Source organism: Grampus griseus (genome assembly GCF_964374135.1).
Source record: "Grampus griseus genome assembly, chromosome: 2".
Lineage (NCBI taxonomy): Eukaryota > Metazoa > Chordata > Mammalia > Artiodactyla > Delphinidae > Grampus > Grampus griseus.
Genome location: NC_139018.1, coordinates 4,975,557 through 5,002,968, shown reverse-complemented (window position 1 = coordinate 5,002,968; position 27,412 = coordinate 4,975,557). Strand labels below are relative to the sequence as shown.

General features: G+C 59.7%; 2 protein-coding genes across 6 annotated transcripts in view; one reads left to right on the top strand and one right to left on the bottom strand.

The window, feature by feature from the left end:
- Positions 1-4,187, top strand: part of EVL (Enah/Vasp-like) — a 164,335-nt gene extending 160,148 nt beyond the window's left edge. For all 4 annotated transcript variants that reach the window (XM_082649034.1, XM_082649035.1, XM_082649032.1 and 1 more), the window contains exons 12-14: positions 1,527-1,593; positions 2,017-2,074; positions 3,843-4,187. In XM_082649034.1, coding sequence (XP_082505160.1) covers positions 1,527-1,593; positions 2,017-2,074; positions 3,843-3,880 — 163 coding nt within the window. In that variant the 3' untranslated portion in view covers positions 3,881-4,187. The remainder of the gene's footprint in view (positions 1-1,526; positions 1,594-2,016; positions 2,075-3,842) is intronic.
- Positions 4,188-6,155: 1,968 nt separating this feature from the next.
- DEGS2 (delta 4-desaturase, sphingolipid 2) lies at positions 6,156-25,593 on the bottom strand (the record flags this gene model as incomplete). 2 transcript variants are annotated; one of them, XM_082648610.1, is made up of 3 exons in its annotated part: positions 6,156-6,723; positions 8,518-9,260; positions 25,476-25,593. In XM_082648610.1, 3 exons carry the CDS (start codon positions 25,555-25,557, stop codon positions 6,577-6,579), a joined length of 972 nt encoding a protein of 323 aa, XP_082504736.1. In that variant the 3' UTR covers positions 6,156-6,576. The 2 variants fall into 2 exon arrangements, with proteins under 2 accessions (XP_082504736.1, XP_082504735.1); XM_082648609.1 differs by lacking the exon at positions 25,476-25,593 and having other exon boundaries at positions 8,518-9,378.
- Between the last annotated feature and the right edge of the window lie 1,819 nt (positions 25,594-27,412).

The following is a 27,412-nucleotide window of genomic DNA, read 5'->3' as shown; positions in this document are numbered from 1 at the left end:
TAAGTGAGATCATGCGGCGTTTGTTTTTCTCTGGCTTATTTCACTTAGCATAATGTCCATGTTGTCACAAATGGCAGGGTTTCCTTCTTTCTTGTGGCAGAATACTCCATTATGTAACCGTGTGATGTACATATGTACACGTGTGTGTACATACACTCACACACGCACACAGATACAGACATGACATCTTCTGTCTCCATTCATCTGTCAGCGGACCCTTGGGTTGTTCCCATGTCATGGCAGTTGTGAATAACGCTGCAGTGAACATGGGGGTGCAGCTGTCTCCTGGGACAGTGATTTCATTCCCTTCGGCTGTGTACCCAGAGGTGGGATTGCTGGCTCGTGTGGTCATTACGTTCTTAATCCTTTGAGGCCCCTCCACACTGTTTTCCATCGCGGCGGCACCAGCACTTTAGTTTTCATGCTTGTTCTCCTTCACTGTGGAGAACACCAGCCCTCGATTTCCCCAGATGGACCTAATCTGTACAGTGACCCCTGGTAGCCATGCCAGTCCGCCAGGTCAGTGTCTGTCCGCCAGCTGTCACATCCACGATCCCTGCAGCTGGCTCTAGCCACATCATTTCCCTGAACCTGCCTTTCTCTCCACGTGGGGACAGAAAGTGGATCCAGAAAGTGTACCCTCAGCACCATGGTCCTGCTTTGAAAGGCCAGGTGGTTAGACGAGCGTTTGCCAAGATTTCCTTCCTCCCTTCCTCCGTCCTTCCGTCCTTCCATCTTTCCCTCCCCTCCTCTCTTCCACTGGTGGGATCTTAGTTCCCCGACCAGGGAGTGAACCTGGGCCCCGGCTCTGAAAGCAGCAAGTCCTAACCACTGGACCACCAGGCAATTCCCTGCCAAGATTTTCCAGGGAGGATTCATGTGCAAGAGACATGAAGTTTCAAACCAGCTAACCTTAGTTCGGAAGCATCAGGACAGTCCCCAAAACTGAAACCTTTGCCTGAGACGAGCAAAACCACATCCAAGGACGTTTCCTGAAGTAATTACACACCAGAGCCGGTTACCAACACCAGGGACACGTGTTTGTGTCGGAAGTGGGTGCCTTTAGGATGAGTGTTTAAGGTTTTTGCAATTTTGTCTCGTATTTAATGCCATCGTTACTGGTTTCCCCCAAGCCTCCGTCTAGCTAGGAACGCAGACCCTCACACTGAGGGCCAGCTTATCAGGGTCCCTTTCCAGGGGAGGCAGCATGTGACGCTGTCCACTTATGTGGCTGCTTCTGTGTGAGAGCTGTCCAGGCAGAAGACACCAAGTCCTGACTCTTGGGTTGGGAAATATGGTCACAGTATCCATGAGCCCCTCTCGAGGTGGAGACAGGGCATTGGAGTCCTTTTCAGGTAGCTAAGGAGCGGCCGGAGGTAGAAGCAGAAAGCGTGTGAAGGACGATGGGAGAGGGCAGGGCTGGGCCCGCAGCCGGGAGGCGCCGGGGCACCGCTCAGTCTCCCAGCACGGGGGCGCCTGCCGGGCCCCAACGCCCACCTGACCGCACCCTGCCGCCCTCTCCCCAGGATGAAGCCGGCAGGAAGTGTAAACGACGTGGCCCTGGATGCCTTAGACTTAGACCGGATGAAACAGGTGAGTGTGTCCTTCCCGGAGAGGCTGTGAAGGAGCCAGAGCTGGGGACTTGTCGGGGCCGCGTGGGCAGGCAGGCCCGCCCTCTTGCCCAAGAGGGCCACATGCGGCTGCCAGCAGTCGGGAGCCGGCGGTAGGGGAGGGGACACGCGCAGCGTCGGTCCCCCTGCCCCTGTCCTTACCAGGAAAAGGCTCCCGGCCCGCCTCTGGGGCTTCCCCTTCCGGGCACCCCGGCTCCTCCTGAGTATTTCTCAGGCGTGGGAGGGTGTCTCACGTCCCACTCACACACCGTTCCCCAGCTTGGGGAGGGAGCCGAGAACACGGGTGACATGGGCAGGGGTGAGGGTTGTGGCGCTGCCCCTGCCCCTCGGTCAAGGCCACTTCTCTGCTGTCTGTCCCTTCACTCCGAGGCTCTGCTCCCACCAGGAGATCCTCGAGGAGGTGGTCCGCGAGCTCCACAAAGTGAAGGAGGAGATCATCGATGGTGAGTAGAGGGCCCCCACCCCCAGCATCGCCCTGAGCCGGGGTACACCCAGCGTCCTTGAAGACGGAGGCCTGCCTGCGCCCAGGGCGGCCAAGCAGGGGTCCAGGATGGTCCATCCAGGGAGGCCGTCCTGGGCCAGGAGGCCTGGGCCTTGTACCAGCATGGGGGCGGGGGTCAGTCTTCCTCCCAGCGGCCAGCACCACCCTCCCGCGTCTCTGAGCAAACTGAGACTCAGATTAAGCGCCTCGTGTAAGGCCGGGGACGCCCTGCTGCTCTGCCGCCTCAGTCTGTCTTCCCAGGATTAGCCTGTGTCGAGGAGAAAGATCCGAGAGTGCATTCCCAGGCCCAGAGCGGCCCTGAGTTATCTGCTGCTTAGCTCAGCACCTGTGGACGTAGATTACTGCTTTTTATTCTGCCACTTCTGATCACTGGGTTTGGGGTTATAAGGGCAACCGCTGCCTTCCCAGAGGTTTAGGGGTCCAAGAAGCCACAGAATTACCTATGGGCCTGACCTAGTTCACAGCCTGCTTGGCCTGGCCTGAGGGAGCGGGCATGTGGCTCCAGCGGCAGGGCCTCGTCACGGTGAATCACATCCGTCCTTCCGGGCCCCACCGTAGCCTTTGATGCCGCTGGCTCAGATCTGGAGCCAGAGGAAAAGGAAAGGTTCGGGCAGGGCTGGCTCCGCCCGACAGAGCAGTGAGGCACAGCCTGGTGCCCACACCCCTCCCCATCCCACCTGCTGGGTGCTGGTGGCGGAGGGCCGCCAGACATGGGAGAGAGGAGAGGCGGCTGGGAGCCTGCGTGGGGTGCCAGCAGAGCCGGACCCCTGCCCAGGGCTGGGTGACGGCCACACCCCGTCCTTGACCCAGAGAGCACTCAGTTCCTGTTTGCCCAGTCCCCCCACAGGCCTGGGATGGGCAGATAAGGAGTTAATGAATGAAGAGAGAAAGCAGAGCCAGAGAGGAGACAGAGGCCAACTATTAACCCTGCTCTGATGCTGGGCACTCCCACCTCAGGAGGGCTGCTTGTGTGGCCCCAGGGCCAGGGCTGGTGTGGGGCCCGAAGCAGGGCTGCCAGCCAGCCAGCGAGCAGAGGGCACAGCCTCGACGGAGGGAGCCAGTGGGTGTGGGGGGGCCCCCGTCTCTGCACCTGCCACAGCGCGGCCATGGTGGACGCAGCCTCTGGGGCGGGCGGCTGAGAGGCTGGGGGAGATGTGGGCCATGGGGGTCTCCTGGAACCCTCCCCTCGTTCCCCTGCTGCTGGAGACGGGCCTGGCCCTTAGCTCTCTCTCCTGGCCTTCGGCTGCAGGCCCCCTGGGGTCTGTCCGGGCAGAGGCTCACATCTGGGGGAGGACTCTGGGGAGAGGAGCAGGGAGAAGCCCCGGCCCCCTCCGGATGGGGCGAGCCCAGGCCCGGGAGGCAGGGCATGGGAGCCCTCCGCCCTGCTCAAGGTCACCGACCTGATGCTGCCCCTGGGGGCGGGGTGGGGGGCTTGCCGGTCCTCCGACCAGAGCTGGGCTGCCTGCCTGCCCCTTACCAGTCCGTCCTCTGACGGGGAAGGGGCAGTGCCATCTTTGAGGGGCTGCCAGCTCACGAGAAGCGGCAGATGAGACCCACAGAGGGCTTTGCTGTCACCCCGGAGTCGGCCGGAGCCCGCTGCGCTGCCTGCCCTCTGGCCTGGGGGGAGACAGAGTGGGGCAGACCCCAGGCAGGACCTGAGCAGGCCGGGGGGCGGCGCCTGAGCCTCCTGTCCCGCCCTGTCCCCTCAGCCATCAGGCAGGAGCTGAGTGGGATCAGCACGTCGTAGGTCGCTCGGCCCCCGACGCCGCCTGAGACCCGGTCCAGCCGAAGGCGGGGACAGCAAGGAGCCCAGCGCCCCGGGCCTCCAGCACACACGAGCACGCACTGAAGCTAGGATGTGCTTCGTTTAAAAGTCTTAACCTGTGATAAAATATTAAAATGAGGAAAAAAGTTCAGCTCCTGGATTTTTTTAGATTCAACCTGACACAGCACACCAGGCCTATCGCCTTTTTTTGTATTTTATATTTGCCTATTTAAGTGTACATTCCTTTCGGTTTATAGAGAAGACACCCCGAGTCAGTCACGCGCCTCGCTAGGTGGTTTCAAGTTTTCTCCTAGGTGCCACCGGGAGCAGCGGCCGCTTCCACGCGGCTCCTTCCCAGCGTCCTGGTGGTTGGGGTCCATCCACGCGCCAGGCGGTCTGTGTGCACGTGGTAATAAACGCTTACCGTCCACACCCCGGCTCCGACTCGCTCGCTGTTGGTGGCTCCCGGCCGGGGAGGCCTCTTTTGGGGGAAGGGCCCACGGCAGTGGCGGCCGTGGGTGCGAGGCTGGGCTGACGCGGATGCGAGGGGGGACGGGCCGCTGAGCCGCGCAGCTCAGGCACTGCCGGCGGGGGGCCCAGGAGCCGCCCCCCAGGGCCTCCTCCAGGGAGACGGGCTCTGAGTGGCGCCTGGAACATCAGCAGGGCCGGGAGGAGGCACCAGCTTACCCTCCCCGCCGCGCAGAGGGGCGCCCCGTGACTCGGGCCCAGCAAGGCGGGCAGGGAAGGCCTCCGCCCTGCCCCACAAGTCTCCTGCAGCCCCCAGGGAGGAGCACAGGTCCCCGCCTCCGTGGCAGGAGTGAGGCCCCAGCCAGTGGGAAGGCTTTGGCGTCCTTTGACTATCACGCAGGCACCACGGCACGGTGTGCCCAGGCGCTGGCCCAGCCGTCCCCTGGGGCCACGGGAGGAGGGCCCCCAGTCTGGCTCGTGACAGTGGGGCTGTTTTCTGGCCAGGCTCTGGACACACCATCTCACCGAGTGCTCCCAGCGACCCTGGGACACAGGAATAGGGCTGTTCTGCCGGCTGGGAGGTGAGCGGCTTAACCCACACACAGCTCCATGAGCCGCTCTCCCGGGCTCCTTCTGCCTCCCGCTGTCCAAGAACCCTGTCGCCTCGGTGCCTCGGGGAGAGAGTCCTGGCAGGTGGCGACGGGGTGCTCCCCTCTTCTGGGCAGCTGCCTCTCGAGAGATTTGTGCCAGACCCCTGCCCTGGGCCCACCTTCGGCTCTGGGTGAGGCCCAGCCGTGACCGTCCCGTCGGCAGATAAGCTCGCTGGCGGACACGGAGAGCTCGCAAGGCTCAGCTGGGCTCTCTGGGGCTCCCCTGGGCCCAGGCCAGCGTGTGTGCACAAGGAGGGGCCGCCTGCCCAGGCTCAGAGCCGCATTGCCCTCCCACAGCCAGTCCAAGGGCCTCTTCCCCGGGCCACCTCAGTGGTCAGAACACCTGTGGACAGGGGTGCCTGGCACACGCGAGGCCACTCCCAGCCCTGAGCAGGAAGCCCTTGCGTAGCAACTGCCCTGTCTCAGGCACCTGAGACCTTCCTCCCCGCCCAGCTGGGCCTTCCTCCCAGCCCTCTCTCTCCCGGGCCAGCTAAGGCAGCCCCGCCATGCCCGCCCCTGGGCCGTGGTCCTCGGCCTCCCCAGCCTCACGGCTCCAAAGGGAGGCCGTCTTGGCCCGGCCGCTTCCTCTGGCAGGGAGGGCCTCGCCCAGGCATCCCTCCTGCTGCCCGCCTGCCTCTGGAAGACCAGGACCCACACCCCGACACAGCCCCCGGGCCCAGGGGCTGGCGCCAGCGATGCCTCCCCACCTCTCAGCTGGGCCATTAGCCCTCCGCACAGTCCGGCCGAGCCGCATCCCGCTTCGCAGAGACACCGAGGACACCAGCCAGCTTCCGTCAGAGCCCTAGCTCACTTGGGCAGTCACCCGTCGGTGCAGCCGCCTGTGCACCCGCCATCTGCCTGGCCTGTGGTACCTGTTCTCCTCAAGCCCCACGTCTGAGCTGGTGGGGGTGAGGGCCCCAACGTGCAGCAGGAGCTCGGCAGGCGCGGGGGTGGGGGTGGGGGGCAGGGTTGTGGCGGGAGCAGGGACGTGGCCCGAGGACCACGTGGATCTCATCTCTGCCCACACCCCCAAAACCGGCCACTCAATGACAGGGCCCCTGGGGAAGGCTGCCCCAGAGGGAGGAGCGTGGCCTCAGGCCCTGCTGGCCAGGAGCCGAGCCCACTCCTGGGAAGCACCCTTTGTGGACTTGAAAACATGCTGCTTTAATTTAGGGCATGGGCACGCCAGAGAAATCAGCTCCCTGGGCACAGGGCACCCAGCGCCGGGCCAGGCCTCGCGCGTGACGTCCTGAAAGGGAGGGCCCGGCCTGCGGTCACCAGTCCCCGTGCAGACCAAGCTTCTCCAGGCTGCCACCCGCGCCCGCTGTCTCCAGGCGTGGTCTCGGGACTCCAGGGGGACAAGAACAGCAGCCTAGGGTGCGGGAACTAAATGCAGCCAAACCAGTTCTGGGCACTGCACGCCCTGGGGACAGGTGACGGCCAGCCCTGCAGGTGGGCGGGGCGAGGCCGGGCAGCAGACGGAGAGCGCAGGCCCTGCTCCCACGGGGTGCTGAGGCGCGCGCAGCGGGGTCCGTGCTCTCGGGGCGCCGGCCGTCGGGCTCACGGGCCGTCCTTCGCCAGCTTGCACACCCGCTTCACCCGGGCGTAGGGCCCCAGGGAGTCCTCGGACACAAAGTCCCAGAGCACCTTCACCCACGAGTAGTGCTGGGGCAGGTGGTCGTAGTACTCGGGCGCGATCTTCCGCACCTGTGGAGAGGGCACATGGGTCAGAGGCCGCGCACAGGCACGTGCACAGCCACAGGCGCACGTGCGCGCAGACACACGTGAGCACACGCGCAACCCTGTCATCTCCCAGGGTACCCGTGTCCGGGCCAGCCGGCGCTGCCCAAAGGCGGGGGGGCCGTTGGCCGGGGGCACCAAGAGGCGCTGAGGCCCCTGCCCCAAATGGGGTGAGGAGTTAAAATGCACCCCCTCCCTGGAGCCACGCCCCGAGTTTCTGATCCAGGAGCCTCGGGGTGGCCGAGTCCTGCTGAACCAAGGTCACGCCCACGCACCTCAGCCCGGCGTTCGGTGCCCTCTCGGCCCTGCAAACCCCTCTGACCTTGGCTCCCACCATACTCCCACCCCGTCGCCCTCCTGCCAGCCTCAGGACTTATTTCCCCCTCCAGCTCCCTGCCCCTCTCTGCACCTGACACCCTCAGCCCGCCTCCTCCAAGAAGTGCTCCAGCCTCAGCACCTACATGCACACCAACTGCAGGGGAGGCCTCCCCCTCCCCCCACAGAGGACACACCGGGTGCACAGGGCCTGCTTTATAACTGAAAAGGGGGGCCTAAGGGGGATGAGGTGACACGCACGGCAGGAACAGGGAGCCTTTGACTTTGCTTGGGAGAAGGAAAGGCTCACAGCTGACAGCAGCTGCTTCTGTGAGTGTCCTGGGTCAAGATTCTGGCTCTGCTGCTTCCTGAGTCAGGGGCCCCTGCTCCCTGAGCCTCTCCCTTCGCGTCCATGAAATGGGCGTGGTGGGCTTGAAATGCTGCGTAGGCTTGTGGCGAGGCTTCAGTGAGATGGTGCCCAGCACAGAGCAGGACCTCAGTACCATCGGCGGGGCGGGGGGGGGGGGGGGGGGGGGGCGCCTGCACAGCCAGGGTGGACACACAGGCTGTCAGACTCCAGAGTCACGTGGGCCACGGCACAAACACCTGCACACCCAGACCAGCGCTCACGTGCACTCCAGCACACCAGTGGGTGAACATGCACTCACAGACATGCACATACGGACAGGCACACCTAATCACGTGTAGGAATGCGGGCACACAGACGTACACACAGTCTCGCACACTCAGACAGCCTTCCCACGACCACAATCTCCAACCCCCTGTGCGCGGTCACTTCTGCTCTAACCGACCAGTGCCAGACCAGAACAACAACAACTCCTCCCCCTCCCCCCTCCTCCTCCCCCTCCCCCTTTCTTCTTTAGAAATTCTCCAACCCAGATCTCCCGAGACAGAGGTGCCAGCCCAGAGGCTTCCACTCCGAGGCAGCTCGGGCCAAGCCCCTTGGGTCACAAAGGGCAAGGCCCACCCTGTCCTCTCTGTGCCGTGAGGGGGCCCCTGGAGGGTCACAGGGCAGTGACAAGAAATGCGGAGGGACAGGGTCAGGAAGGCGAGGCGCTTCACTTGCAGTATCGTTACTGCTGCACCATTTACAGGAGAGAAAGCTGAGGCACAGAGAGGGCAAGCGGCTTGCCCCAGGACACACAGCCAGCCAGTGAATGTCACAGCTGTGCTCAAACGGGTTTTCATTAAACCAAGAGGCCTGAACTGTAAAGTGCCCCGCCCCCCCGAAGTCACCTTCCTGTTCTCCAGCCAGGCACTCCGTGTGCCGGGTGGCCTTTCCTTCTCCCCTGGGGGCCCCACGTGAGCACGTAGCCATCCCGTGATCAGCACGAGAGAGAGGCCGGAGTGTGGCCCAGAGCCCTCCCCGCGTTCCCCCACCTCCCACTAAGGTGCCGCTGCAGCCCCGCGACCATGGCCACGTACCAGGGGCAGGTTGCAGCCCGGGATGCTGGGGAAGTCGTGGTGTTCCATGTGGTAGCCCACGTTGAAGGTGATCCAGTTGAGGGGCCCGTAGTAGGAGTAGGTCTCGTGGCCCTTGAGGAACATGTAGTGCTCAGCCACGAAGTGGCCCGAGATGGGGTGCAGGCCCAGGCCCAGCAGGGAGCTGGCCAGCAGGTAGACCATGGGCTTGGGCCCCCAGAGGGTGAAGATGGTGGCGTTGGCCGCCAGCTGCGCCAGGGCGTTGAACACCTCCATGCGGGTCATGGCCTTGGGGTGCACGCAGAGCGGCCGCAGCGAGTAGAAGAAGGGCTGCAGCGCCAGCCAGAGCAGCTTGCGGGCCGGCGTGCAGAAGAGCCAGCCCTCGAGGCGCGTGGGCACGTCCACGTCCAGCCCGTCGCCGCCCAGGTAGCGGTGGTGATCCACGTGGTACTTCTTGAAGGAGGAGGCGTAGGGCACACCCAAGGGCAGGTTGGCGAAGACGGCGAACCAGCGGTTGTGGGCGGGGTGGCCAGTGCCGAAGGCCGTGTTGTGCGAGATGTCGTGGATGGCCAGCGTCAGCGCGTGGTTCACGCAGCCCCCGAAGGCGTAGGCCCAGAAGAGCAGCCAGCGCCACGCCAGGCCCCGCACCAGCCAGCAGGCCAGCAGCTGCGCCAGCACCAGCCCCAGCACCAGCCACTTGAGGTGAGGGTCCGGCCGCATCAGGGCCTTGATGGCCGGGTACTTGGCTGCAGGGAGGACGGGAGAGAAGGTGAGGGGGTGCTGGCCGCGTGGGTCCAGATGTGTGCTTCCCCTCCCCCCTCCTTCAATCTTTCCTGCCATCTTCCCCGTCTTTCCCTCCACCATCCATCAAGCCCCCAGGCAGTGCTCTGAGATCCGGCACTGCGGCTCTGGGCCTAGAAGCAGCCTCGCCTGTGCTCCTGCCGAGGGAGGCAGGCAGACCTGTCTCCCCCCACCACCCAGGGGGCTCTGGGGAGACTCTCCAGGGTGGGGGTCTTTGTCACCAGCCTACACAAAGAGCAGGCGTCAGCATGGGCCACAGAAACGTAATTCCCGCCATCAAAACAGATGCCGGGAGCCACAGGTTCAGCGCACGCAGTGCTGTGTACGGCTGCTTGGTTGCTGTGGGCTTCCAGGGAGCCCGAGAACCACAAGCAGACTCTTCGGGGGGCGGGGGGGGCCCTGGGAGGGGGCAGGGTGGCTGGGGGAGGGGAAGCTGGAGGGCTCTGGCTTTGTCTCGGTGTTTCAGTTCGTAAAACAAACAAGATCTGAAGGAAATATGATAAAATGTTGAATACACTTATTTTGGGTGGTGGGTGTTTGTTATAGTATCTTTTGTACTTTTCTGTATTTTGTTTTACAGAAAAGGAAAAAACAATGGCAGTGGGAGCTGCCCAAGCAGGGAGGGCCTTCCCAGCCGAGGAGGCAGCCGGAAGAGAACAGGGTGGGGTGGGGGCCTTGGGGCAAGAGAGCGGTGCCTTCTAGAAACCTCTGCTTGTGGGAGGGGGCTGGCAGGCTTAAGGCTGGTGAAGCAGCTGGTGCTGTGTCCAGGGGCACGGAGGGACAGGGCCGGGGGGCATCACATGCTCAAGGGGACAGTCAACCCTCCCACTCCAGGTCTGCTGTGTCCCTTGGTTCCCTGGCAGAGGAGACAGGCCCTCAGGTGGAACCAGCGTCCTGACACACAGATTGGGATCCAGGCCGGCGAGGGCGGGGCTCGTCCCAGGCACCCTTAGGACAGTCAGTACCCGTCTCCAGTGCCTTCAGTGCCCGCCCCTCCTACCCATCCAGCAGCTGGGCGGCCTCAGGCTGGCCTGTGAAGAGGGTGTCCAGGGCTGCAGCAGAGGCTGGGCCCCAAATGGAATTGGCCAGGCCAAGGTTGAATCCTGGCCTACGCTTCCCTCCTAGTGACCCAGGAAGTCGCTGCCCTTTAGTGCTCAGAATGGAAGTGTGTGACAGGGCTGCCTTCTTCCTCCCAGACCAGAGAACTTTCTGTCAGAGCCCCCCAGCAATGGAACAGGCTGCCTCACAGGTGGTGAGCTGCCTGTCCCTGGGGGTATGCAAGGAGAAACACAACAAGGACTTCTGCCCCAGAGGGGAGACTCAGGCTCAGAGTCTTCCTGCCCAAGCTATGGTGGTGCCACAAGCCCATCTCGAGGTCAGTCTTGATCCTGCTGTGTGGCCATGGTGCATTCCCACCCTCTCTGGGCCTCTGTGTCCCAGTGTGACACAGTGTGGGCAGGATGTGCCTCACGGGGTATGTGTTCCACATACCGGTCCTGGAGCCTGATGGTGGGACAGCCCGCGTCTGCTGGAGATGTCGGGGCGGGGGCGGGGGGCGGTAGTCGGGGTTCCCACATCCTAGAACCGCTGCCCAGGAAGCCCACAGAATCCCCCAGGCAGCACTGACACCCCTGCTATCTACACACCAGCACTCCCACCGAGCCTCCACCTCATCTGGCAGCTACGGTGGTTTTGGCTCCGACCAACTGAGCAGTGGTGCTATACAGCCCTCAAGACAGCCTGCCAGGGGAGGCAGCCGAACCTCACACCCCTACCCCCGGCTCCCATTCCAGCCTCCTTCCCCCTACTGCTGGGGCCACCCCCCAGGCTTCCAAGCTCGGCAAGACTGCCTGGGCCCTTTGATCCTGGGAGCTTTCCCCGAAGCTGCCAAGGACACCCCTTAATCAGGCCCCGAAGGATGGTGGTCACAGCACAAGCGTCAAAGCAGAACTTAGGAAAGGGCAAGCGAGCCCAGGCCTGGCAATAAACCACAGCCCTGCTTAAGAGGGGCCCAGGGGGCCACAGCATCTCCCGGGGGGTGGAAGGGAGCAGCGTTCAGAAAGCGTTCAAATTCCAGCTCTGGATACGGGTTTAGTAACAAGAATATATAAAGATATCCTACAACCCAAAAACAAAAAGACAAACAACCCAACAAAAAATGAGCAAAGGACTTGAATAGATATTTCTCCCAAGATGTGCACCTGTTTCTCTAAGCACATGAAAAGGTGCTCAGCAGCAGCAGTCGCAGGGATGCAGCCAGCCCGACGGTGAGATCCCACCGCAGAGCCGCTAACAGCCAAACTCAAAAAACGGAAGATAGCAAGTGCTGACGAGGCTGCAGAGAAATGGGGGCCCTTGTTTGTATGCTGCTAGTAGGAATGGAAAACGGTGCAGCCACTGTGGAAAACAATTGGGCGGTTCCTCAAAAAGTTAAACATGGAATTACCATAAGACCCAGCAATTCCACTGCTAAATATATACCCCACAGAATTTAAATCAGGGACACAGACAGAAACGTGCATATCCATGTTCACAGAACTATTCACAATAGCCAGAAGGTGGAAACAACCCAAGTATCTGTTAACTGATGAGTAGTTAAACAAAATATGGTCTCTCTACACAATGGAATATTATTCAGCCTTAGGAAGGAATGAAACTTCCAGTTACAAAATAAGTAGGACATGGGGATGTAATGTCTGGAACGGTGACTGTAGTTATTAATGCCGTGTCGCATATTTTAAAGTTGTTAGGAAAGTAGATCTTGAAAGTTCTCATCAAGAACTTCTCATCCAAATAAAGAGGGAGACAGAGAATGGACTTGAGGACTTGGGGTGGGAGCGGGAAGCTGGGGCGAAGTGAGAGTAGCATCGACATATATCCACTACCGAATGTAAACAGGTGGCTGGTGGGAAGCAGCCGCATAGCACAGGGAGATCGGCTCGGTGCTTTGCGATGACCTAGAGGGGTGGGATAGGGAGGGTGGGAGGGAGGCTCAAAGGGAGGGGATACGGGGACATGTGTATGCATATGGCTGATTCAGTTGTGCAAGAAAAACTAACACAGTATTGTGACGCAATTATACTCCAATAAAGGTTTATTAAAAAAAAAGAACTTGTCATCCAAGAACTCATCAAGAAAAAAAAAATTTGTAACTGTGTATAGTGACTTGTTGGGGTCATTTCACAGGATACCATATCAAGTCACTATGTTGGTGGGGGAGGGATAAATTAGGGATTAAAATATACACACTACTGGGACTTCCCTGGTGGTCCAGTGGTTAAGACTCCATGCTCCCAATGCAGGGGGCCTGGGTTGGATCCCTGGTCAGGGAACTAGATCCCGCACGCTGCAACTGAGAGCCCGCATCCCGCAACTAAAGATCCCGCATGCCGCGATTAAGACCTGGCACAGCCAAATAAGTAAATATTTTTAAAAATATACGTACACAGGGCTTCCCTGGTGGCGCAGTGGTTGAGAATCTGCCTGCTAATGCAGGGGACACGGGTTCCAGCCCTGGTCTGGGAAGATCCCACATGCCGCGGAGCAACTGGGCCCGTGTGCCACAACTACTGAGCCTGCGCGTCTGGAGCCTGTGCTCCTCAACAAGAGAAGCCGCGATAGTGAGAGGCCCGCACACCATGATGAAGAGTGGCCACTGCTTGCCACAACTAGAGAAAGCCCTCGCACAGAAACGAAGACCCAACACAGCAAAAATAAATAAATAAACTCCTACCCCCAACATCTTCTTTAAAATATATACATATATATATATATATATATGTGCACAGTACTATACATAAAATAGATAACCAACAAGGACCTACTGTATAGTACAGGGAACTCTACTCAATATCTTGTAATAACCTATAATGGAAGAGAATGCAGAAAAATTATATATATATATTTTTTTTATATATATGTATGTATAACTGAATCACTTTGCTGTACACCTGAAACTAACACAACATTGTAAATCAACTATATTTCAATAAAATTTTTTTTTAAATCATTATGTTGTACACCTGAAGCTAATATAATGCTATAGGTCAATTATGCCTCAATTTTAAAAGCCCTTATATTGAATTCGCTGCTTCTCTGTCACAGTGCCGGCTCCCTCAATCCTGCTCCCGGGAACTGACTCCCAAATAAACTAGCAGCACCTCCGCCGCCCAAAACACAGGCATGAAGGACTACCGCGGGCTGCGTACAACACGGATGAACCTTGAAGACATGATGCCGAGTGAAAGAAGCCAGTCAGGAAAGGCCACATACCGTACGATTCCACTTACGTGAAATATCTAGAACAGGCAAGTTCACAGAACCAGAAAGTAGAGGTTTCCAGGGCTGGGGGGGTGGGGGGAATGGACAGTGACTGGTAATGGGTGTAGAATTTCTGTTTGGAGTCATGAAAAAGTTTTGGAAATAGTAGTGATGGCTACACCACACCGTGAAAGTCATGAATGCCCCCAAATCACATGCTTCACACACGGTTAAAATGGCAAATTCTATGTTATCCTTTACCACAATTTTGTTTTTTAAGTTTAAAAAAAAAAAGTCCGGGGCTTCCCTGGTGGCGCAGTGGTTGAGAGTCTGCCTGCCAGTGCAGGGGACGCGGGTTCGTGCCCCGGTCTGGGGAGATCCCACATGCCGCGGAGCGGCTGGGCCCGTGAGCCATGGCCGCTGAGCCTGCGCGTCCAGAGCCTGTGCTCCGCAACGGGAGAGGCCCGCGTACTGCAAAAAACAAAAACAAAAAAATCCCAGCTCCGAGCAGGTTACGTCAGCTCCAAGGCTCGTTTCTGAACCATAAACAGGTCACTGGGAGGATGACTAGATAAGGCACGGAAAGCTCAGGCTGACTGGCCGGGAGCAGACGCCCAGGTGAATCTGCGCTTTATGACGACCACCCAACAAAGTGCACCGTGAAGGCCGGCGGCCAGGATGCTGCCCGAAGACGGGTATGCTGGGGACAGCAGTGGTGGGATTAGGCTGCATAGCGCTCTCCTCCCGGGCCTGCCCACATGGCCCAGCGGCGGCCGAGTGGGCTGTCCCTGCGTTGCGTGTGGGAGGCGACTTGGCTGTCCCAGAAAGGCCAGAGGCCCAGAAGGGTACTCGCCGCCCCCGGCAGGTGGAGGAAGATGCAGGGAAGGGGGTGCCAAGGCCCCGCCGCCTGGAACCAGCTCAAGGTGGAGGGAGAGACTGGCAACTGGGGTGGGCAGAACAGGGGCCCCCCAAACGCGTCCAGGTCCTACTCCCCTCACTGTGAATCGGTCAGCTTCTGAGGGACCCTGGAAGTCAGGCTGCACCCAGGGTGCTGGTCTGCTGACCTCACAACAGCAAGGAGAGCCTGGAGTATCCCGGCGGCACAGCGTCATCCCAGGCTCGGGACAGTGGGAAAGGGAGCAGGAGAGGAGGTCTGGGGATGTGCAAGGTCTCCACCGGCCTCGCCAGCTGTGAAGATCGAGGGGCACAGGCGGCTCCAGAAGCTGGAAGGGCCAGGTAACAGATTCCCCCCCTGGAGCCTCCAGAAGAAACTTCACCCAGTGGGACCCGGGTCAGAGTTCTGACCTCCAGAACCGTAAGATAACACGCGCGTTGTCCGTGGTCATTTGTCTCTGCAGCTCTAGGAAACACACAGCAACTGGACGGGGGATGAGGAAACCCCGAGGCTCTGACAGCCCAGCTGACCTCACTGCCCCATCCCTGCACTGGCCTGGCGCTGGGCGCAGCGGCAACTCACATTCGACCCTGCCCCTCAAGGGCGCCACTGCCCGCCAGCCTCAGCTGAGGTGGACCAGCCAGCATGACGTTCGCCCAGCATCACCCCGCCAGACGGGGCAAAGGAGACAAAAGGACCCCAACCGGGGGGGTTGGCCCCACTCGGGAGGGGGGCAGGGGGCAAGCCTCATCCCAGCTTGCTCCTGCCGCCAAGGGGGTCAGAGTGAGCGGGCACATTTCAGAAGGCGGGCCTCAGTGGTGCCCAGGAAGCTGCGTGCTTCCACCGTGGAGCTGAGAGGCCTGAGGGGGTGGGAATCCAGCAGCCGCAGTGAGGTGGAGCAGGGGAGGACAGAAGTGTCTTCACGAAGGCCAGGGCAAGAGGATGCGCCTGCAGCCCAGCCTTCAGGAATGTTCTCGCCCAGTGCCCAGGAAATCACGTGCAAAGTCCCCGAACATTTGCGTACCTGAATGTCAGGTTGGGACCACAGGCCGCAGGGTTCCATCAGCCTCCCTCCCACCAGAGGTGGCCTCTGGACGCCAGCCTCCAAGGGTCCGGGCCCTCACCTGCCCAGGCACACCTGGGAGCTCAGCCAGGCGGCCAGAGGCCACCAGCCTCCACAGGGCAGGTCTCTCCATCTTCCCCTTGGAAGGAGGCCAGGCCTGGGGCAGGCCACACCTGCAGCAGGTGAGCACAGACTGGCAAGCCAGCAGGGACAAGCACCCCAGCTCAGGGATCCAGGCCAGCAAACAGGCCACTTCCGTACCCCTTAGAGGCAAGGGCAGTGACAGAGCCCAGCAGCTGTGACCTTGGACGGTGGGCCTCTGGTGCCCCGTCTGTCGTACAAGGCCAGTAAGTCGTGCGTGAGTGGAAGCAAAGGAGAACATCCTTGGGTGTCCCTTCCCTGCCTGGCCTGGCGCCCCTTCCTCCTTTCCTGACAGTTTCCCAGGGACTCAGCTGCCCTCAGCTCGGGTGCGGCCTCAACACAGCCTGGGGTGCCTGGTCCCCAGCCCCTTACCCCGGCCAACTGGGTAGCCCACAGCGCTGCCCCAGCCTAGGCCTCCACATCTGGGAAATGGGGGTGACACCCCGACCTGCCCATCCAGGCTCTGGTGAGGCTGGGATGACAGCTCTGAGCCCTGGGAGCCGTTACTACTGTTGTTATTAAATACAGTTTTCTGATCTGAGAGTAAAAAACATCCCATTTCTGACCTTTGGGGCTGTGGGCTGCTCTTGGAGGTGATCTGGCCCCAGGCTTGCTTTAACCTATGAGCAAAGGCCCCATGCTCCCCGGCCACGATAGTCACTGGGCCCAGCCATCCTGCTGGAAGCAACGGAAAAAGGCGGCCCACGCACAAGCCGGATGCTGGGCAGCTCAGGGGCGATCCCGAGAAGGGGCCAAACACGTGAGCTCCAGACCACCTCCACCCTGCCCGGAGGCCCTGTCCAGACCACAGCGCAGGCAGGAGGAGCCCCAGCAAGCCAGACGAGTCAGAAGTGGGGGCTCAGGGGCTTCCCTGGTGGCGCAATGGTTGAGAGTCCGCCTGCCGATGCAGGGGACACGGGTTTGTGCCCCGGTCCGGGAAGATCCCACATGCCACGGAGTGGCTGGGCCCGTGAGCCATGGCCACTGAGCCTGCGCGTCCGGAGCCTGTGCTCCGCAACGGGAGAGGCCACAACTGTGAGAGGCCCGCGTACCGCAAAAAAAATAATAATTTTTTTTTTAAAAAGTGGGGGCTCAGAGACAGTGGCCAGGGGGCTAGGAGCCCAGCGGATTCCAGGGGTGACACGGCTTGGAGACCTCGCTGAACACCCCTGGCCTTCGGCGGAGACCCCAGGAAGGCCCATCTAAGGAGCGGGTCCCCTCCGGACCCACCCGAGCCGCGCTGGCGAGCAGGGTCAGGCTGGTTCACTAGCTTATCTACCGCCTGCTGGACGGAGATCCATCTTCGCTCAAAGGAAACAGCAAACATCGAACCTTTTCACTTCCAGGGCTTCTGGGTCCCAAGGAGGTGGGAGGCCTAGAGGCCTCCCTGAGAAGATGCTCTGGGGCCCTCCAGCCAGGCGGGCCTAATGAGGTCACTGGGTGCAGTCGGGTTTGGGATAAATGGAGCCGTGGGCTTGGGGGTGCCCAGCTGCCGGGGGGTCAAGGAGGGTCACGGCAAGGAAGGCCGGACAGGCACCTGCTGGACTTAGCAAGGCCCTGGGGGCCCCAGCAAGAACCGTTTCAGCAGGAGGCGAGGTGAGAAGGTGAGGCCAAGCGCAGGCCTGGGGAGGGAGGCCTGGCTCGGGGGGTGAGATGGGAGAGATTGGGGCCAGCGGACGGCAGAAGGAGAAGACAGAGATGCGGGGCAGGGGTCACGGAGAAGGCCAGGGGGTGCTGGCCTGACAGAGGGGCGCCTCTTCTGGGGCTCAGGGGTGAGGCTGGGTAGGGGAAAGCTGCTGGCTTCATGTTCTCTGGGCCCCAGGAGAGGTGGGATGCCCAGGAGGAGGGCGAGAGCGCCCTGGCAGCCCCACGAGGAGTCCTCCGGGCCTGGCTGGACACCCAAACCTGGCCCAGCCTGACCAGGCTCTGCCCCCCTGGGGGATCTCAGCTGATGTCGGGGGGAAACCTGCTCGCTCAGGCCTCCAGCACAGAGCACCAGAGAAGCTGGGTTAGGACACTCACGCCTCAAGGGCTCTCTGCTCCAGTGGGGCAGCCTGGAGCCCGCATGGACAGCCACATGGAACCAGAGACAAACAGACCCATGCAAATGGCCTTCCAGCAGCAGCCTGGGCGGGGCCCAAGGCAAGCTGCCCACGAAAACAACCATTGCTAGAAGCCACACTGTCCAGGCATGACACAGAAAGGAGGGGCGGAGGCCCAGGGAAGGGTCTGACAAGGCAGGGCGAGGCCGACAGAGCCAAGACTTGACCTCAGGACCCCCCGCCTTCAGGCCCGTGGACGTGGCCGGATCCCGGGTGTGGACGTGGTGCTCAGCAGGTGAAACGTGCCCGGCGTCTGACACGCACTTCCTCATGCAGCCCTCGCCACCCTGCCCGGGAGGGGACCGTCCCCCCCGTCTTAGAGACGAGCATGCAGAGCTCCCACCACACGGAGAAACGACCTGATTCTCCACTGGCTCCTCCAGAGTCCACAGGGATTCCTCAGCCCCGAGAGGAGCTGTTTCCTGGAGCTGGGCTACATCGTCAGGGCAGGGCGCCCAGAGAAAATCCTGGGTCCAGTTCAAGAGAGCCTCACTGCAGCCTGGCTCAGTCCAACTGCTGCGTGCCCTTGGGCCGGCCCCTGTCCCTCTCTGGGCCAGCTTCCTCACTCTCCGTCCCTAAGGCACCCACTCTGACAGCTCTGGGCTGTGAGGGCCTGGAGGTGGGGCCTTCCCCGGGGCACATGGGCCTCGGGGGGACAGCGGAGAGGAGGCCGCAGGCCCCGAGGTGTCGGGGAGCTTGGCTCCAGCAGCTGTGAACATTCCCGTGCATCACATATATTTACATACGTGGCGGACTTGTTCCTGAGGACCCAGAGGGCTCAGCAGAGGAGCCTGCCTGAAGGGAAGCAGCCTGACCCCACTGCCCTACGCTGACCCCACAGAACAGTCTCCCTGTGGACACCTGGTTATTCCCAGAAGATTCCTGACAAACCCTGCCGTGCCAGGCGTGGTGGGGAGGAAACGGCAGAAACAGGCAGCCCGGCAGGGGGGGCTGCCGGGCCCTCGCCCTCCGCACGGAGCGAGCGTCCCCACGCAGCCCCTGCTAACCGGCGGCGATAAGGTCCCTTCTCATTGGCCTCCTCCAGGGCTCCCAGGAGCACATGGGGCTTCTCCCCACTCTGGATCCTCCACGCACCCGGGCCGGGCACCATCTAGGGCTAGATACCGTGACTGCTTCCCCAGGGAGGTCAAGTGGCATCGCAGGACAGTCCCGCTGGCTCCAGGGGGGCCTTGTCACCGCCTTTCACCACCAAGCGCTCTCCAGCCTGAACATTCCATCGTGTCGGTCAGCTCGCTGTGCCCACCTGCCTCCAGCGCCTGTCTGACCCTGTCCCGCCACAAGCCACCCCGTGCGGAGCACCCTCCCTCTCCCCCCAGCGGCTGAGCACCTGTCCTCTGACAGCATCTCCAGCAAAGGCACCCAAGCCCTCTTCATCCCCTCCTTCCTAAACGGCTCCCCTGCAGCTCTGGCCCCAGTGCTTCCTAAGCCGCCTTGTTCTGCCCCATCTCGCCCCCTCCTTTCCGGTTTGGGAGCCCAAAGGCAAGCCTAAGCCTGGCTGGTCAGTGTGGGCGGTGCTCTGGGGGAACCGGGGAAGCGGCCCAAAGTGCCTTCAGGAATCACTGACCCACCTCCCGCCAAACCTGCTCTTGATTCCGGACAAATATTTGCCGAAGGTCTGGGCCGAGCCGGCCCCAGGCCCCAGAGGCGGGAGGGGCTCGCAGGCTCAGCGGGGGTGGGAGGCACACGTGCGGGGCACAGTGGTGTGTCCCGACTAGGACGTGCTTAGAACACACAGACTGAGTCCCGTGACACTCGAGCCGAAACTCGAGGGACGAGGAGTGGGTCTAAGGATACAGGGTGGGCTGCCGAGTGACTGCAAGCGGTCCTAGGGACCTGGGGTGAGGGGAAGGCTCTAAAACTAGACTGTGTAACTTCACTAAAAAAATCACTGGACTGTGCCTTTAAAATGAGTGACTTTTATGGCATGTAAATCACTTCATAAAAGCTGGTACGAATGAAAGAATGTGGATTAGAAGCAGGCCAGGTGAAGGCACAGCACACACATCAGTACAGAGGCGGAAAGGAGGAGAGGAAGGGGCCACGTGAGCTGGTGACTGCCCGTGGGTCACGTGCCAGGGAGGACAGGAGGGGGGACAGGCTCTCTTCAGGTCCCGCGTGGAGAAGAGGGTGGAACAGAGGCGCAGGCCGGAGTTACCAAGTTACAGCCCTGTCCTAACCCTGACCAGGCTGGGTGACCTTTGGGCAAGGGGCCTAACTTCCCAGGGTCCTGCTCTGCATTAAAAAAAATGCAAATGTCTGTAAGGCCAAAAAAAAAAAAAAAAAAGGAGTCGGGGGGAGAAACGAAACGAATGAAAAAAATGTTAGGACTTCCCTGGTGGTCCAGTGGTTAAGACTCCACGCTTCCAATGCAAGGGTGCAGGTTCAATCCCTGGTCAGGGAACTAAGTTTCCACATGATGTGCAGTGTGCACTCCGCCTCAAAAAATAAAAGTTCCAAGTGAAAAGACAAGGGACAGACATGGGAAGATTCTTGTTACATGTGGCAAAAGCAGGGCCACCACAAGTCATGTGGAAAAGACTCCTACGGATCCAGGAAAAGGGCTCCTCAGATAGAAAAAGGACATGAGTCGAAAATTCACATAAGGAGAAAGACAGTGAAATCATGGAAGAAACACTCAGCCTCACTAATCAGCTCAGAAATGCCAATTAAAACGGGATGTCTCAGGACCTTCCTGGTGGTCCAGTGCCTGGGACTCTGCGCTCCCAATGCAGGGGGCCGACGTTCAATCCCCGGTCAGGGAACTAGATCCCAGAGGCCGCAACTAAGAGTTCACATGCCACAACTAAAGAGCCAACGTGTCCGCAACTAAAAAGATCCAGTGTGTGGCAACTAAAGATCCTGCATGCCAGCTAAGACCCAGCAAACCAAATAAATAAAGAGAGAGAGAGAGAGAGATTAGAGGGGAAAAAAAACGGGATGTCTCCCTGCTCTCCAGCTGGCAAGGATTAAACTGCGTGCTCTGAGCTGTGGCTGACAGGTCCCTGGCACCTCTGGATGGAGGGAAACCCTGCGACGGTCGTGGCAGGTTGGACTAGAGATGCTCAAGCTTTGGTAGGTGCCTACTGCCTCCCTCAGCCTCGCTGGGAAGGGCACTGGTGGAGGTGGGCCCGGCCCTGCCCTTGGGAAGCTCAGAGTTGAGTGGGAGAGTCAGACAAAGCTATCACCCCACAAATCAATGTAGAATTACAGATGGGAGCAAAGGTCACAAGGTAGCAGTGCACAGCACCCTACGGAAGGATAGGGAAGGAATAGCTGGGCGGCAGAGACGGGCGTAGACTGTGGTGTGGGCAACCAGCCTATGCCTGCCGCTGTCCAGGGCCCAAATATACCGCCCTCTCCCCAACTCAGTGGGCAGCGATGCACGTTGGTAGTTTGAAATTGGCCATGATGGAAACAGCTACAACAATTGGCAAATGCCAATTTGCGAATCAGGGTCTTCTGTTCCCTCCAGAGATTCAGTTGATTGTTTAACATTTCCAGCATACGGCGTGTGAGGCACGCACTGCTGGACAGTGTTTCTGAGAAAGGGACATTTAGGCTGAGACCTGAAGGATGTCTAGGAGTTCCATAGACGAAGAGTAGGGAAGAAGAATTCGAGCAGAGGAAACAGCATTCGCAAAGGCCATGACGCAGGAAAGGGGCAGATGGCGGGTATATTCCACCAAGTGGCCAGAGAGCAGACGGTAAGGAGAAAGGGCAAGGGCCAGAGCATGGGGCTGCCGGCACGCAGAGCAGAGATGAGATTCTAGGAAGGGAAGCCCTCGAGGACTCAAGCCAGGGAGGACACAGTCAGCTCAAATAGGGTCCTAGAGGGACCCCCTGGTGGTCCAGGGGGTAAGACGCCATGCTTCCAATTCAGGGGCCTGGGTTCAATCCCTGGTCAGGGTGCTAGGTCCCACATGCCGCAACTAAGACCCAGATAAATAAATATTTTTAAAAAAATAGGGTCCCAGGGATCACCTATTGTCTGTGCTGTGTGCCCATGCACCCAGCACCCCTCCCTCCCCACCCAACTTAGGATCACAGCACCCCTTTCTCGGAGAGCTGCAACTCTCTGACGTCACAATGTGATACTGTGCGGTTTGCCCATCACAGCCCCCCGCCCACTGGCCAATCAGAGGACTCACAGCTCTGGCCAGAGATGAGCTGGCTCAAGGGGAGGACGGGCTACTCAGGGCAGAAGGGGAGAGAGGCACCTCTCTCTCTTCTGTGGGACTCTCAGAGCCGGGTGGACACAGGCTGCAGCCCGCCTGGAGGACGAGGAGAAGGCTGACGGCAGCAAGGACAGGGGCGGGAGAGAATGGCCGTGTGGCCGGCCGGCCCTCCACCCCTGGCTCCAGCATCTCTGTGGTTGGGTGAAGAGCCTCCACAAATGCACATACATGGTAAAACACAAAAAACAAAAACTCACAAAGCTATTTGTTTTTGAAAAGACAAATTCAAACCCTGCTTCTTATTCCGCTGGGCACACCTGGCTTGGACTCTGGTCTCCAATGTGACCAGAGTCTCGCCGGCTCCGTTCCTGCCCTCACAGCACAGGGAGCCTCAGCCCTGGCCTGCAAGGCACGCCCCCCTTCCAGGCGGGATCTGGAGACGGACTTTGGTCCTGCGCGAAGAGCACGGCAACCAGCTCTATGCGAGGCCTTCCTGGGTTCTGACCTCAAGATTAGGATCCTTGAGCATCCAGTGGCCCCCCAAGGAGCTTGGTGTGGGCCACAGCGGCCAGCTGGCTGGGACTGGAGCACATCCCTGCCTGAACACCAACTTGGCCTCTGTGGCCACTGAGCTGTGTGGCCCTAGGCAAGTCACTTCCGCTCTCTGAGCCCCACTCTGGGGCCTCCTCTGTAAAGAGAGGCTGACAGTTACACATAGGATTTCCCTCAGGCTGGGAACAGCACAAGCTTCAGGAAAACAGAGATGGAAAGGCATTCCCTGTCCTTGGGGAAGACATGGGCCTTTCTGTAAGAGGTAATAATTATCATCGCAGCTAAAGTTTTGTTGAGTGCTGGGCTGAGCATGAACACCACCTCATTTAATCTGCACAACAGGGACTTCCGTGGTGGCACAGTGTTTAAGACTCTGCGCTCCAAGCGCAGGGGGCCCAGCTTCCATCCCTGGTTGGGGAACTAGATCCCACATGCATGCCACAGCTAAGAGTTTGCATGCCACAGCTAAGGAGCCAACCAGCCACAACTAAGACCTGTCGCAACCAAATAAATAAATACATTTTTTTAAATAAATAAAAATGATATTTAAAAAAAAATCTGCACAACAACTCCATAAAGAAAGTGCTACAATTCACCCCTTTTAACTCAATCAAACCTCAGTTTCCTCATCTGCTTATCGACTTGCCCAGGGTCACATGACTAATGAGTGGGTGTTGTCCTTGCCAGGAGATCAGCTCACAGCCAAGGTCTAGAGCCACATAACGTGCCCCAGAGAGATAAGGACCCGATGGGCTGGAGCAGTGGAGGGGAATCCCCCCGCACCCTCCTCTGGCCCGGGCTCGGTGGTGGGGGGGGGGGGTAATTCCTACAGGAGGGAGAACTGAGCGAGTGGGGCAGAGTAGCAAGGAAGGTCCCCCAGGCGGAGGAACCGCGTGCGCAAATGCCTGAGAGGGAGGGGGAATGAATGGCACATTCCAAGTTCGTTAGCTCAAAACTGGACGCGCGGGGAGGAATCCACAGCACACACTGCACAGAGGGAATTTGCAAAGCTCCCTGGAGAGTCAGCCCTTGAGAACCTGTGCTGTCCCCACCCTGGCCCAAGTCACCTCCCTCTCCTCCAAGTCTTCCAGGCTTCCCAGCCACCCTGTCCATATGCTTCCTGGATTGGTTCCAGGGTCCGTGGCTTCCATCTTGAGAGACAGATCATTCCCCATGTCCTGGCGTGCTGGGTACCACAGTGAGCACCTTCTCACCCAAGCTCTCCTTTTATCCTCATACCCACTCCTCCAGAAAGGATGATGGTGCCCATTATGCAGATTGGGAAAGTAAGTCTGCAACCCAGAGTGTCTGGATCCCTCCAGGCAGCTCTGTGGGCCAGGATACATCCCTCCCACAGCCTTCTCCACCTGGGGCCAGGTGCCCAGTGAGTCCTGTAAGGGGGAGGTGGGGGACAGCCAGGGGAGGGGAAGGAAACACGGCCCTGCCTTGAAACTGCTGAGAGACAGTAGCCACGATGCCTGTGCTCCGTGGGGGAGGGAGGACCAGATGATCACCAAGTGCTCTCTGAGCCACCTGCAGGAAGTTCGCAGGCGTAAATAGTGCTGGGTTACTGCTCACCTCACAGGAGAAAACCACAGACGTTACAGACCCACCCAGGGGTCTCTAGGCCCTGAACCCCCAGCAACAGCAGGGCACGGTCATACACTAACCACTCAGTGCATCCGGTGTCTGAAAGGTAACAGGACAGATATTTCCCTAGTCTTGGGGTGGGGCAGGAAGACACCAAAGGGAAAATTCTAAAGAGAAAAAAGCCAACCTATTCAAATGCATTTAAAAAAAAAAAAAGCTTTTGTGACTATAAAGGGGAATAGATTTGCAACGTGTAAGACAAAGGGTTAAAAGCCTCTGTACAAAGAGAGCTCTAACACCAACAAGCAAAAGACCAAACCAAGAGAAAAAAAATGTTAAATGGCCAATTAAACGTTGAAACCAATCATCAAATTAAAATTTTAACCCACAATGAAATAGTATTGTTTTGTCAATCTGCTTGGTAAAGATTAAAAACGTTTGCCAAGCCCAGGTGTAGGCGAGGGTGTGGTGAAATGGCGACGGACTCTGGGGCAGGGGAGCGCGTTCACCCTGCTGCAAGCTGGCCGGGCACTGCAAAGGCCGTTTGGCGGCACCTAGTAAAAGCTGTTCTGGAGGTGCGAGCCCTTTAATTGCGGGTAAAGGACTGTACATCCTGGGTCTTCCTGAGAGACGGATGGAGCCCATCAGGATGGGTGAATCCAAAGGATGGGTGACCACGTAGGTAAAAATGACCTCCGGGGACACTGAACGACAGAGAGGGGGGCCACCGTGTATTAGGCTATAAAATAAAAGGACAGACTCTCTGGTACAGTCTGTTTTTTAAAAACTTGTCTCTCTGGTTCAGCGTTTGCTTCCTTCGAGGCGCTCATTCTGCCCTAAACTCCGGGATTGGGGGTGGGCTTGGTGACTCCTCCGGCTGGGCCGCCGGGACCCCGGCGCTCAGCGCACATAGGAGCCCGGATTGCGGCGGAGGACAGGTGGCTGCGGAGCTGCCTTCGAAGGCGGGGGCGGTGCATCCCGTACAAAGACAGTCCCTGGGGCCGACCTCTGCGCTGCGACCTCTCCCCAGAGCTCGAGCCCTGGTCCCGGCCCTGGGAGTGGCTCGCGTCCCACAGCCAGGATGGAGCAGCTGAAACGCGCTCCCCTGACGCGCGGAGCGCGTGTCTTAGATCCCAGGACAGAGGCAGAGACGCGAGGGGAGCTCCAGGCCGGAGCTGGGGACCCTCAGGAACCCCGAGCCAGGGGCGCTGAGGGAGGAGGAGTGGCGCTCCTACCCTCTCTGGAGCAGAGGTAGGGGAGGGCCTGCTGGGCATCCGGGCCTCAGGAGCGACTCCTGGGCTCGGGCTGTCCCGGGACACCAGACGGCCCCAGGGCTGTCCCCACCTGGGGCCCGAGCTCACCGAGCATCTCCTTGCGCCGCTGCGTGTGCGGCTGGTCCGTGTAGACCCACTCGAAGTCGCTGCGGCCCGCGCTGTTGCCCATGGTGGCGCCGGGAGCGCGGCTCAGGGCTGGGCTCCCCTCCACCTGTCTCCCTGCTCTGCGCGAGGACCAGTTCGGGCTCGGGGCGGGGCCTCCGGGGGCGGGGCCTCCGGGGGCGGGGCCGGGAGCGCCTCTGCCACCAGACCTGGGCGCGGTCTTGTGTCGGGGCAGAGGCGGGTCTCCGGGGCTCTCGGAGCCTCAGTTAACCTCGGTTGGAAAATGAGACTGTTAGGACGCAACCCGTGCAGAGTCCCCGGACCCCACGTTGTGTGGCGACGCCCCGTTCCCTCGGTTTCACTGAGGCCCGCCCCCCCGCGGCTGAGCACCAGTTCTCTCCGCGGCCCAGGGCCACTCGCGCTCCTGCCACCCCTGCCCCTACAGACCCATCGGTGAAAGCGCCCACCTGGCACGGGGCAGGGGTTGGAGGGTAGAGATTAAATGGATGCGACAGTGCTGGTAAAGAGAAGGGGCTCGGGAAAGGTTCGCCACAGCGATTCTCCCTTCCCCTACCCACTCCTTTCATACAATAAGGCAGAGGACAATGAGGTGTCCGCAGGTTGGAGGGAGTGAGTCAGCCCCACCCCTGCCTTCAGGGAAATCGAGCGACAGGGACACAGGCATGGAAGAGGCCTATTAATGACACAGGATGATACGTGCTACGACACCTGTAGGTCCTGGGACAGCTAAGGTTCAGTAGAGGGGTCTTTTGTATTAGGCTTCAAAGGATGAGTAGGAGTTCAACAGCTAAAGAAGGGCAAGGGCATTGGTGGTAGAGGGAACAGAAGCTGCAAAGGCTGGGACTTGAAGAATCCAAAAATTGTCAGAATGGAGAGTCTGGTTTGTGGGGAGTAGGGACACAGGGCCCCTCACTTCTCTTCTCAGGGATTCCTCCCAGCCTCCTCTTGCTTCTTTGGAGCTTTGTATGGTGTACCTCGTGTACCTGGAGCCCAGCCTGTAGGAGCTGCCTAGGTAGCAGACTGGCCTGGCAGCCAGAGGTACCACAAGGTGGGCAGGTAATAATGGTGAGCCTCCCTCCAGTCTCCCGCAAGTCTGTGGGCCAGGGCCGAAGGCAGTCCTGGCATGAGATGGGAAGGAAGGCAACTGGGTGTGGGCATCTGGTGGCAGCCAGCCACCTGCCCCTGAGTCAAGGATAGGAAAATGGGCCAACAGAGAGGCTGGATTCCCTGTCCAACAGAGAGACACTTAGAGCCTAGGGTTGCCACCACCCCTCGCACCACCCAACAGTGTCACCTACCTGGCTTGCACACCTCCAGGAATGGAGAACTCAGCACTCCCCAGGGCAACCTGCTCTATTCACAGCCAGAGGGACCCTCAGAAGTCCCAGCCGTCCCAGCGGCTGCCACTTTACATATGGGTAAACTGAGGCTCAGAGATGAAGGGGGCCTCAGAATAAGCAGAAGAGATGGGACAGGCCCCTGATCTTTGACTTTAAAAGCCCAAAGTCAGAGTGTCGGCCCCGTGTTACAACCAGTGAGATCTGGGTCCCAGCTCCGCCCTCTGGGGCACCACCATGCCTGCCAGCTCCCTCTGCCCAGGATGGAGATCAGCAAACCACTCAGAGATCGACCCCAGGACTCAGTCTGTCCAGGTGAAACTAGCCCAATGGCTTCATTTTACAGATGAGAAAATTGAGGCCAAAGAGGGGACAAGTCAAAGGACAGACTGGAGAGAGACCCGAGAGTGGAATAAAAGTCCATGACTTCCAGTCGGCTGCCATGGCCAAGTAATCCCAAATTCCACGCGGTCGGCTTGGACCACAGAGACTCGGCTTCACGACGATGAAGCCACTCAGAGCACATGGGCTAGCCTCCCCACCAGGTCCCCGGTCCTAGAAATG